Below are 12,654 nucleotides of genomic sequence, written 5' to 3'. Positions count from 1 at the left end.
TCACTCAACTTTCCTGGATCTCAGTTTTCCTCACCTGTAAAATGGGGATAAGATCAATTGGGAGCCCCCACATAGGACAGATATTATGTCCAAATCTTATAGCCTTGTATCTATCTACCCCATTGTTGGCACCTACTAATGTGTTGTTGTGTTATGATGATGATGATGAGGATGATGATCCCCATGGGATTAGCCAGAGGAAATCAATCAATCAATCAGAGAAGCAGCATGGCTCAGTGGAAAGAACAAGGGCTTTGGAGTCAGAGGTCATGGGTTCAAATCCCAGCTCCGCCACTTGTCAGCTGTGTGACTTTGGGCAAGTCACTTCACTTCTCTGGGCCTCAGTTCCCTCATCTGTCAAATGGGGATTAGGACTGTGAGCCCCCCGTGGGACAACCTGATCACCTTGTAACCTCCCCAGTGCTTAGAACAGTGCTTTGCACAGAGTAAGCGCTTAATAAATGCCATCAAAAAAAAAATCAATCAATCGTATTTATTGAGCACTTACTGTGCAGAGCACTGGACTAAGCGCTTGGGAAGTACAAGTTGGCAACATATAGAGACGGTCCCTACCCAACAGTGGGCTCACAGTCTAGAAGGGGGAGACAGAGAACAAAACAAAACATATTAACAAAATAAAATAAATAGAATAGATATGTACAAGTAAAATAAATAAATAGAGTAATAAATACGTACAAACATATATACATATATACAGGTGCTGTGGGGAAGGGAAGGAGGTAAGGCGGGGGAAATACTTTTAGGAAGACCAGGAATAGGCTTGGATAGCAGAGCCTGTGAGGGATTTTTTTTAATAGTACAGGCACTGTACTAAACATTGGGATATATACCAGTTTACCAATTTGGACCCAGTCACTGTAGCCCATGGGGCTTACAGTCTTAATCCCCATTTTACAGATGAGGTAAGTGAGGCTCAGGGAAGTGAAGTGACTTGCCCAGGGTGACACAGCAGACTCGTGGCAGAACCGGGATCAGAACCCAGGTCCTTCTGATTCCCAGGCCCGGGCTCTATCTACTAGGCCAAGCTGTGTCTTCAAAGACAGTTGGATTACAATTCAACTGTAAACTCCCTGGGAGGAGGGGTCCTGTCTTTTAACTCTCCCATACTCTTCTCAGTGCTTAACATAATGCTCTGCACATAGAAAGTGCTCAAGAAATACTACTGATTGATGGATGCATGAAATAATCGTTGGAAAGTCAGAGGGATTCTGGGGAAGGGCTTTGTCCTTGCGGACCATCTGCCTGAGTTGGGAGGGAAGGGTGCCGGCATCCTTGAAGCTAGGGGTAAAGGGAAGTAAAGGGAGTAACCTTTGACCAGGCAGTTGGGGCAGAGGGGTAGAGGGGCACAGAAGAAGGCAGCCCCCCTATGGGCATCACCATCATCTCCTTCCCTCCTCATGCCTGTCCCCAGGAGCTGCCCAGCTTCGGACGCACGGAGAGGGAGAGTATTTGTACACAGATCTGGGGGTGAGTCGGGGTGAGAACAAAATATGAGGGGAGGCCTGGACTTTAAATCAACAACACTGTTGGGGTGGGCTGAGGGCTGAGCCCAGGAAGGGATGGCGATGGGACACTTTCCCATTAACGCCAGCACTGGTATTTATTGAGGGGCAGCTGTGTGCTGAGCTTGGGGGAGCACAATTAAAATAGAAGAGCTAGCCACTGCCCTGAGGAGCTTACGGTCCTCCAGAGAGGTCTAGGGCTGGTCAAATGGGGAGCGCTCAGTAAAAGCATCCCTGTTTCCCTGAACCAAATAAGGGTTCTGCCTCTTTCACCACCAACCCAAATCCGCCTCAGTGGTTCTAAAGCCCACAGCATCTCTGATTGATCCTTGGCACTCTATGGGGGACCCCGCTCTTGTGTCTGAGGGAGACCACTACTCATTGAGTCCAGCCCACAGCCTGGGGGACAGTAGATCCCACCCACCCACAAGAGGCCGGGCGGTGGGCCAGTAAGAATGGGAATTACTGGCAGTTGGAATTCCTTGGGCCTCACTGCACACCACTGGGATGCTGGGAAGCCGATGAAGGTGGGTTGAAACATCTTCAGGCAGAGAGTAGTAGAATCTGGATTTCTTGAACACCTACTGTGTGCAAAACACTGTACTTTGGGCACACAGTAGGTGCAACTGCTGAGTCCTCCACCTTCTTCCAGCCCATTCAAGATCGGAGAGGCCCCAGGAAAGCTCCCTGAGTTTAATGTTCATCCGACGATGTCTTCAAAGAGTCAGGGCCTCACCCAGGGGCCTCAACAGCTGTGCATGCAGGCTAGCCCTCCTGATGAGGACGGAAGACTCAGAGCAGCTGGGCAGCCCTGTCTGCCCAGCCCTGAAGTACCTAACCAGGCTTGGCAATCCAAACCCGTTCATTCAATCGTATTTATTGAGCGCTTACTGTGTGCAGAGCACTGTACTAAGCGCTGTGGAAGTATGTTGGCAACATGTAATAATAATAATAATGGCATTTATAAAGCATTTACTATGTGCAAAACACTGCTCTAAGTGCAGGGGAGGTTGCAAGGTGATCAGGTTGTCCCACGGGGGGCTCACAGTCTTCATCCTCATTTTACATATGAGGTAACTAAGGCACAGAGAAGCTAAGGGACTTGCCTAAAGCCACACAGCTGACAATTGGTGGATCTGGGATTTGAACCCATGACCTCTGACTCCAAAGCCCGTGCTCTTTCCCCTGAGCCACACTGCTTCTGTCCCTACCCAACAACGGGCCTACAGTCTTGAAGGGACAGTTCTGGGTCCACCACGGATTTCCCCACCTCCAACGGCGATCTGCCCCTGCACCCTCCCACTGACATCCCCCAACGTGAGCTCACCTGTTCCTGTTGATGCTGGAGGGTCAGGTCAAAATCCAAATTGGGATTGGATGCTTCACAGGTGATGTAGAAGGGCTCCCCGCGGATTCGCACACTCTCCGGGGGCTCCAGCCGCAGCAGCGGGGGCTCTGTGATGGCTGAAGCCAACGCGTGGTGGGGTGAGAGCCCTTGCAGGTGGGGGTAAACTGGGGCCATGCCCCCCTCAGCCGGAGCCCCCTCCCACACCCAGCTCCATCAGCCTCCCCCAAACCATTTCATAAACATCCTTCAGCTGCCTAGCTGCTCCCCAAGTGGGCAACCCATGAACCCTTTCTCAATCAATCGTATTTATTGAGCGCTTACTGTGTGCGGAGCACTGTACTAAGCGCTTGGGAAGTACAAGTTGGTGACATATAGAGACAGTCCCTACCCAACAGTGGGCTCACAGTCTAGAAGGGGGAGACAGAGAACAAAACCAAACATATTAAAATAAAATAGAATAGATATGTACAAGTAAAATAAATAGTGTAATAAATATGTACAAACATATATACATATTTACAGGTGCTGTGGGGAAGGGAAGGAGGTAAGATGGGGGGATGGAGAGGGGGACGAGGGGGAAGACTCCTTGGACCACATCCCCGAAAGCCTGTAAGCTCCTTGAGGGCAGGAATTGGGTCCACCAAATCTGCTGTATTCTCTCCCAAATGCTTAGCACAGTGCTCTGCACATGGTAAGTACTCAACAAATACCGTTTCTTTAATTATTAGTATTAGTATTAGTACTAGTATTATTAGTATTAAGTATTATTATTACTACATGCCAGATACTGTACTAAGTGCTGGGGTTAGGTAAAAGCTAATCAGCGTGGCTCAGTGGAAAGAGCCCGGGCTTTGGAGTCAGAGGTCATGGGTTCAAATCCCAGCTCCGCCAACTGTCAGCTGTGTGACTTTGGGCAAATCACATAACTTCTCTGTGCCTCAGTTACCTCATCTGTAAAATGGGGAATAAAACTGTGAGCCCCCGGTGGGACAGCCTGATCACCTTGTAACCTCCCCAGCGCTTAGAGCAGTGCTTTGCACATAGTAAGCACTTAACAAATGCCATTATTATTATTAATAACCAGGGTGGACACAGTTCGTATTCCACATGGGACTCACAGTCTTAATCCTCAGTTTACAAATAGGTACAGAGAATTAAGTGACTCACCCAAAGTCACCCGACTGACAAGTGGCGGAGTCAGGATTAGGACCCAAGTCCTTCTGACTCCCAAGGCTGTGCTCTTTCCACTAGGCCACACTGCTTCTCACATTGATTGCCCCTGGGCCTAGGACTGGGGTGCATGGTGCAGGGAGGAGCTCCCCTAGCCCAATGGACAGGAGGGATGCCTTTTTTTTTTGGCATTTATTAAGCATTTATTAAATGCCATTATTATTATTATTATTGCTTCCAGGCTTTGTGAAGCTTCTTTTGAAGTCTTGCTATTTCCAGTTCCTACCCTCGTCTCTCATCCCACCATCCCCAGGATATTCAATGTCCATCCATCCCTTAGGGCCCCGCCAGGCTACAGTCCAGCCCCCTTCCCCAGCCCCTGCCCATTACCTTCTTTCACTTTCAGCTCGATCGGAGGGGACAGCGTCTTGTTGCCTCCAACGATGGCCGTGCACTGGTAACTATTCAGGTCAAGGAGCTGCACCTTATGAATGGTGACCCCCTTCCGAGGATCAAAGGTAAGCTTGGTGCCCCGGCGGACGTTCTTGCCAGATACCCGCTGCAGGGACACGCGGGCTATCAACGCGGGGTCAGTGATCCGACAGGGGAGCAGAGCATCGTTGCCCACCGTCACCATGATCGTCTGGGCCACGATGCTCCATGGGTGCTCCGGATCTGTCCATCAGATGGGGGATCGGATGGGTGTGGGGACCAGTGGAGGAGGGAAGGGGGGGAAACAACAGGAACAGAGTGTTAGGAAAATGGGGGGTTGTGGCAACGGGCAAGCTCAACACCACTGGGGCCCAGACTCTCCCGGAGAACCCCGAACTTGGCTAGTGAGTCCCATGGGGGTTAAATAAAGAAGATAAATATGATTGACTCAGACAAAGGGGACAAGTTGTGCATTGGTAGCAGTAGCACTGAGTGGAAAAAAAAATCTTCCGTTAACTTGTATCTACAACAGCCCTTAAAACAGTGCTTGACTCATAGTAAACAAATACACTAATCCTAATATTAGTAATTAATATAATAGAGAAACAGCATCGCCTCCTGGAAAGATCACAGGCCTGGGAGGCAGAGGACCTGGGTTCTAATCCTGGCTTGGCTACTTTTCTGCCGTGACCCTGGGCAAGTCACTTGACTTGGCTCTGCCTCAGTTTCATCAGCTACAAGGAGTATGGCTCAGTGGAAAGAGCCCGGGCTTTGGAGTCAGAGGTCATAGGTTCAAATCCCAGCTCTGCCAATTGTCAGCTGGGTGACTTTAGGCAAGTCACTTCACTTCTCTGTGCCCCAGTTACCTCATCTGTAAAATGAGATTGATTGTGAGCCCCCCATGGGACAACCTGATCATCTTGTAGCCTCCCCAGCGCTTAGAACAGTGCTTTGCACATAGTAAATGCTTAACAAATGCCATCATTATTATTATTATTATTGTTCTCTGGGCCTCAGTTCCTCATCTGTAAAATGGGGATTAAGACTGTGAGCCCCCTGTGGGACAACCTGATCACTTTGTAACCTCCCCAGCGCTTAGAACAGTGCTTTGCACATAGTAAGCGCTTAATAAATGCCATTATTATTATTAAGAATGGGAATTCAATACCTGGTTCCCCTCCTACTTAGACTGTGAGCCGCATGTGGGACCGGATCGTCTTGTATCTAACCCAGCGCTTAATACAGGGCTCGGCACATAGTAAGCACTTCCAAATGCCACAATTCTTATTGCTGTTATTATTATTATTACTACTAATAATAACTATAATAATGTGAATGCTCAATGAGCTACATGGTGCCCACCAAGAAGCAGTCAATTGAGGTGAAACCAAGTTTGGTTTTCAAGCACTTTCTTCAGCTATTCCACAAAAAGACAGCTGGGGCTTTCTCTCAGAAGCATGCCCAGATTTGTCCTTCCAAGGAGATGGGCGCAACCTTACTACAATCAGTCAATAGTATTTATCCAGTGTTTACTATGTGCAGAGCACTGTTCTAAGCGCCTGGGAGAGTACAATACAACAGAATTAACAGAAGGTCCTTGAGCTGACCAGGCTGCCATTTCTCCATGTAGGTCAACAGACACGGAGGACGTCAGCCCCAACCCCTGCCCAAGGGGCTACGGAGGAAGAGGAGCGGGGAAGGTGGAAATGAAGCCAACTCCAGGGAACAGATAGCCCCCGTCCCCCCCCAACACATACACATTTCCCCCAGAAGCTCTCACCTTTCACGTAGAGATGGCCGGACGCCTCCTCCCCAGCTGGGCTCTCAGGGTCCACGCACCGGTAAGTCCCCGTGTCCCGGTAAGTGGCCTGGGCCGTGCTGAGGGTCCGGGAGCCCCCCTCGAATCCTGGGACCCAGTCGGCGGCAGGCTTCCCCCAGCCGAGCCCCGTGAACCACTCCACGCTGCCGTTCCCCGGGCACCGCAGGGTCACCGTCGCCCCCGATTCCACCACCAGATCCGGTGAGCTCGGCCCCAACAGCAGGGAGGCCCCACCTGGGAGTGGGGAAGAAAGAAGGTGGAGGTCTCGGGAAGGGAATACTGGCTTAGTGGATTGAGCTTGGGCCTGGAAATCAGAAGGACCTGGGTTCTGAGCCTGGCTCCTCCACATGTCTGCTGGGTGACTTTGGCCAAGTCACTTAACTTCTCTGGGCCTCAGTTACCTCATCTGTAAAATGGGGATTAAGAGTGTGAGCCCCAAGTGGAATAGGGACTGTTAATTGTAATTAACAGTAGTTAATTGTATCTTCCCCAATAAGAACAGTGCTTGGCACATAGTAAGTAAGTACCATTAGTGTTATTATTATTATCATTATCATCATCAATCATATTTATTGAGCGCTTACTGTGTGCAGAGCACTGTACTAAGCGCTTGGGAAGTACAAGTTGGCAATATATAGAGACAGTCCCTACCCAACAGTGGGCTCACAGTCTAAAATCATCATCATCATCTATGAGGACACAAGACCCAGGGTTGAGTGCTTAGGCTCATTGGTTCAGATGCTTATGGTCATTTTCTCTCTTTGTCAGTCGTGGGTGGCCTAAGATCAGAGGGCTCCAATCCATTTTTCATTTCTCAAGGAAACACTAATCCTCTACTTGTATTCCTTCATTCATTCATTCAATCATACTTATTGAGTGCTTACTGTGTGCAGAGTACTGTACTAAGCGCTAGGGAGAGTCCAATAGAAAAATATAACTGACATATTCCCTGCCCACGAGCTTACAGTCTAGAGGGGGAGATGGACATTAATAGAAATAAATAAATGGCAGATAGGGACAAAATTGCTGTGGGGTGGGGATGGGGGATTCATTCATTCAATCGTATTTATTGAGCACTTACTGAGTGCAGAGCACTTTAGTAAGCACTTGGGAAGTACAAGTTGGCATCATATAGAGACGGTCCCTACCCAACAACGGGCTCACAGTCTAGAAGGGGGAGACAGACAACAAAACAAAACATGTGGACAGGTGTCAAGTCGTCAGAACAGATAGAATTAAAGCTAAATGCACATCATTAACAAAATAAATAGAATAGTAAATACGTGCAAGTAAAATAAATAGAGTGATAAATCTGTACAAATGAAAAGGAGCAAGTCAGAGAGACACAGAAGGGAGTGGGATAAGAGGAAAACATGCGAGACACAAGTCGACGCAACTGCCTAGACTTGTTCACGTCAGCTGCCTTACCCAGCACTCCCTGCTTCAACGTATTCTTGAACCCCATTGCCAAAAAATCCCCCCCAAAAGCAAATGGGGTCTCCAGACTGTGGGTCACCCCACACTGCATCCATCAGTAATAGTCATGCCTTTTAATGTTTCCTGAGCCCTTTCTTACTGCTGTGGGTGTCTGTTAGGGAGCCCCAACCCGGGCCAGAAATGCAGAAATGCAGCAACCGGAGCCGTGACGTCAACACCCTCGGTGAAGGTCACGGATCATGGTGTTTCCGGGGCTGTGTTAGCTCTACCCCAAAGTTGGGGGGTGTTTGTGTCTTTGTTGGCACGGCCGTTTCCTCCCTATGGCTCCTGGGGCTGGCATTTCTCCCTCCCGCTCCATCCTCTCTGGGTTCTTCGCTCGTGGTTACCCACCGCTCTCTTTTAAGGAAACTTTCAGGAGCACGAAAGAGAACCTGAAACCCCTGGCTGGGATCTTCAGGGATGAGCACTTTTTTCCTGCCTCATCAGCATGTTTTTTAGTTGGGTTTTTTTTTTTTTTGGCCCAGTCCAGAATTGGGGAAGAAGGGGAGGAAGTGAGAGCTGAATCAGTGCCTTCCAGAGGAGCCGGAATAAACCCTCAGTGCCTGTGCGGGGCAGGAAACACATTGCATGGAGCCAGGGCCGCTTTGAGGCACTCAGCTTCCCTTCAGTCCCCAAGCTACTTCCCATAGTTATTTTCCCACTTCTGCTTTCTTCCTCTGGGCCTCCCCCGCCTGCTTCCCCAGACTCAGCCTCTGGGAAAGCTGAGGACCGGCCCGGGATGAAGCACCAATTTCCCACCTTGATCCGGGGCATCGCTGTGGGCAGAGATCGTGTCTACCATCTCTGCTGTATTGCACTCTCCCAAGCGCTTAATACAGTGCTCTGCACACAGTAAGCACTCAATAAATACTGTTAATTGATTGATCCTTGCTGTTAGGTCCCCTCTCCTTCGTGTTGCCCCGGCTGGAAGTCTTGGGCCCCAAAGCACCAGACTGAATGGCGCCACTAGAGTCATCCTCTTCAGTCAATCAATCAATGGTATTTATTGAGTGCTTGCTATGTGCAAAGCACTATACTAAGCGCTTGGGAGAGTGCAACAGAATTAGCAGACACAGTCCCCGCCCCCAACAAACTCACAGTGTAGAGGGGGAGACAGACACCGTACTTTCCGGAGCAGTGGGATCAGGGGTCAGAGAGGTTGGAGGTAAGGAGGGAGGCCCCTTTTAGTCAGATTAGACCTTAGAGTCCTAGGGCCTTCAGGGACCCGTCCAGTTGCCCAATTGGACAGCTCCATGGGTGAAGGGAGGAAAGGTCCAGGCTGGGTCAGTTGCCAAGGAGGGGGAAACGGGGAGGATGCCCCAGGGGGAGACCCCCACCCCCTGAGCCTGAAACGTGGAAGGCAGACGGCTCCTCTCGCTTCCCCGGCCAGCAGAACAAGCTGTTTGAGGGTGTCACTCTATTGCTTCTCTCCAACTTCCTCAGAGCTGTCAGGAACTGCTGGCCACTGGCTTGTGAAACACTGACCCCTGATGCGGCCCAGCCCCCTAACCCTCCCCCCCAGGCTCTCGGGCCTCCCAGCCTAGCGCTGCCTCACAAACATGCTCTTTGAATCTGGAAACCGCCATTCCCAGGGAAGCAGAACTTGGAGTCCCTGACTGTCTTCCCAACCCCTCCTGTCTCTCAGGATCAATCAATCGATGGCATTTATTGAGTGCTTATTATGTGCAGAGCACTGTTCTAAGTGCTTGGGAGTACCGTGCATGGCACATAGTAAGGGCTTAACAAATGCCATAATTATTATCACCACACAGCAGAATTAGCAGAATTTCAGGATGTCTTCAGACCTCCCCTGACATCCCCCCGACCGTGACGTGGTCGGCTCAAGACAGTTGGAGCCCAGCTGGGTGGCACTCCTGATAACTGCCCCCGGCCCTCTCTGGTCGGCCCCTCCATGCTGAAATCACCAGTCCCAGAGCTCAAGCGTCTCTAAGAGATGGGCTTCTGTTTCCTCTCAGAGCTGCAGGTCCCCCCTGGCCCTGCCAACAGCGGCCTGTTGGGACCTGAGGGAAGAGAAGCCCTGGGGTCTCAGAGGCCAGTTGCCAACAACTGAGTTGTCAGAATGGACCCTTCTCAGCCCAGGGTCACATGCGGGGTCATAGTCTTTCTAGACTGTGAGCCCGTTGTTGGGTAGGGACCACCTCTATGTGTTGCCAACTTGTACTTCCCAAGTGCTTAGTACAGTGCTCTGCACACAGTAAGCGCTCAATAAATACGATTGAATGAATAGTCTTCCCCTGGCACAGGCTGGTTGCTTCTGGTGGCTATGATTTTCCCTAAGACCAAATCTTCCAGGATGAATTGCTCTCCTGACTCCCGTGAGCAGCCACAGAGTCCAATATGGTGCTCTGGACTAGCTGGCTTTGGTAGGGTGCTTAGGAAAACAGCCATTCCTCTCCCTGTCCCTCCCCTTGACCCCAGATGCTCACCCCAAAGGGAGCAGGTGATATCGTCTCTTTCTTGCAGGGGAGATCAGTTTAGGGGGTAACGGAGCACAGCTGGCCAGACTCCTCCTGGCTCTGCAGGATTGGACTCCCAAGGCCCCCAGATTTCCCTCTTCCGACTTTAGAAACCTCTACTTGGGATCTCTCCTGTTCCCTGAAGCCAAGCCATGCCCTCTGACCCCAGTCTGTCCCTCTCCCCTAACCCAGCAGTCACCTCCAGGCTGCAGCCACTGCCCCAGGCCAGCCCCAAAGCCATTCTCCGATCTTCTACCTTTCTAGGGAGACCATTCTCAAACAATCTTACTGTGTGCACTCTACTAAGCATTCATGCTCCCCCTTCTGCGCTGTCATCCATGCACCTGGATTTGTGATCTTCAGGTATTTGATATTCACCCTACTCGCAACCCCACAGCGCTTACATACATATTTTTTAAATTACATATTATAAATTATTTACTTATATTAATGTCTGTCTCCCCCTCTGGACTTTAAGATCATTATAGGAAGGGAAAGTGATTGCTAACGCTATTGCATTGTACTCTCACAAGCACTTTCTTCAGTGCTCTGCACATAGTAAGTGCTGGGTAAATACCAGACTGATTGATTCTCCTCCATCCCCAGCTTTGGTCCGAGTCCCACCTGCCTGGGGTTGGCCCCGTATTGACTGGGCCCATGGCTTTCTCGATGGACCTGTTGCCAGTCCCGTTTCCTTTGGCATCTGAAATCACCTCCCCCACGATGCTGCCAGCAAGGGACGGTGGGTATGGATTTGGGTAACCCTTTGGAACAGTGTGGGGCCCGGGGGTCCCCGAAGGTTATGATCCAAGGTTCCCTTGGTGGGAGAATTGGATATCAAAACCAGAAGTCCCGACTGCGGATCCCCAGGCCCAAATGGCTACCCAGAGCCCTTCCGGGGTGATTGCTCGAGGCTGAAGTCTTGCCATTTGCAGCAATCCCCCGTCTCTATGACGGCTGGTCTGGATCGGACTTACCGTGCCAAACGACTGCAGTCACCAGAGCGGCCAGGCCTCCAAGATGCATGTCCTCTGAGGAGGTGGTACCCGGGCTGGCGCCAGGCCAGAGATTGAGAGACCACCAGGTCAAGCTGCAGCCCGCCCCACAGATCCTCCCAGAGTGAGGGGGGTTTGACGCACACAGGGCCTGGAAGCCAGGACTCCAGCGATGCGTTCTGCTGCGCTCGGCCAGCCTACTCCTGGGGAAACTTCTCCTTTTTTCAGTATTTGGTCACCACAGAATTTGGAAATTCCTGAATCGAAGAAGAAAACAGTCTTGAAAATCTCACCCATGGCAAAGGGCGGGGGAGAGGGGACAAGGGAAAGAGAGAGGGCGGGTGCGGCGAAGAGGCGGCAGGTCTCCTCTGTCCTGGGGCCTCACCCACCGCTCAGACCCAATCCTCCTACATTGCGGGGGCTCAGAACTTCACAGCAGCCTCCCCCTCCCACTAAGAGCTTTCTCCCGTTCCCAAACCCAGGAGCAGTTTATGAAGTGCGCACTGGGAAGCATTAACGGTTGGGAATTAGACAAGGACTTTGTCTTTGGAAGGGCTCACAATCTATGCCACTGGAAGGTTGGGGAGGGCTGGAGATAGACACCTCAGGAGCAGTGAAACAATAAAACACTAAAATGCAATTACACATTAACAATATAAGCGTATTGCATACAACATTTGGGAAAGTGGAATCTAAGTAAGAGCGCTGTTTCAAGTGCCTTTCCTTTTCTTTCACCTTTCAATCACTGGCTTTTACTTTCATTCACTCATTCATTGTCGTATTTATTGAGCGCTTACTGTGTGCAGAGCACTGTACTAAGCACTTGGGAAGTACAAGTTGGCAACACTTAGAGAGGGTCCCTACCCAACAACGGGGCTCACAGTCTAGAAGGGGGAGACAGACAACAAAACAAAACATATTAACAAAATAAAATAATAGAGTAGTAAATATGTACAAGTAAAATAGAGTAATAAATCTGTAAAAACATATACACAGGTGCTGTGGGGAGGGGAAGGAGGTAGGGCTGGGGGAGAGGAAGGAGGGGGCTCAGTGTGGGAAGGCCTCCTGAAGGAGGTGAGCTCTCAGTAGGGCTTTGAAGGGAGGAAGAGAGCTAGCTTGGTGGATGTGCGGAGGGATGGCATTCCAGGCCAGGGGGAGGACATGGGCCGGGGGTCGACGAAGGGACAGGTGAGAACGTGGCACAGTGAGGAGGTTAGGGGCGGCAGAGGAGCAGAGGGTGCCGGCTGGACTGGAGAAGGAGAGAAGGGAGGTGAGGTAGGAGGGGGCGAGGGGATGGACAGCCTTGAAGCCAAGTGTGAGGAGTTTTTGCCTGATGCATAGGTTGACTGGTAGCCATTGGAGATTTTACTGAGCACTTATCGTGTGCAGAGACTGTTCCTCTTCTCCCCCACAA

General features: G+C 50.6%; 1 protein-coding gene across 3 annotated transcripts in view; it reads right to left on the bottom strand.

Annotated features, from left to right (window-relative positions):
- Positions 1-11,456, bottom strand: part of CSF1R (colony stimulating factor 1 receptor) — a 31,788-nt gene extending 20,332 nt beyond the window's left edge. For 2 of the 3 annotated variants that reach the window (XM_038771964.1, XM_038771963.1), the window contains exons 1-4: positions 11,223-11,456; positions 6,254-6,526; positions 4,432-4,716; positions 2,851-2,987 (exon numbers count right to left, since the gene is read on the bottom strand). In XM_038771964.1, coding sequence (XP_038627892.1) covers positions 2,851-2,987; positions 4,432-4,716; positions 6,254-6,526; positions 11,223-11,271 — 744 coding nt within the window. In that variant the 5' untranslated portion in view covers positions 11,272-11,456. The remainder of the gene's footprint in view (positions 1-2,850; positions 2,988-4,431; positions 4,717-6,253; positions 6,527-11,222) is intronic. The other variant, XM_038771962.1, reaches the window with a different exon arrangement.
- Between the last annotated feature and the right edge of the window lie 1,198 nt (positions 11,457-12,654).

Source organism: Tachyglossus aculeatus, chromosome X1, assembly GCF_015852505.1.
Source record: "Tachyglossus aculeatus isolate mTacAcu1 chromosome X1, mTacAcu1.pri, whole genome shotgun sequence".
Lineage (NCBI taxonomy): Eukaryota > Metazoa > Chordata > Mammalia > Monotremata > Tachyglossidae > Tachyglossus > Tachyglossus aculeatus.
The sequence above is the reverse complement of the archived record's forward strand: the minus strand, read 5'-3'. Positions and strand labels throughout refer to the sequence as shown.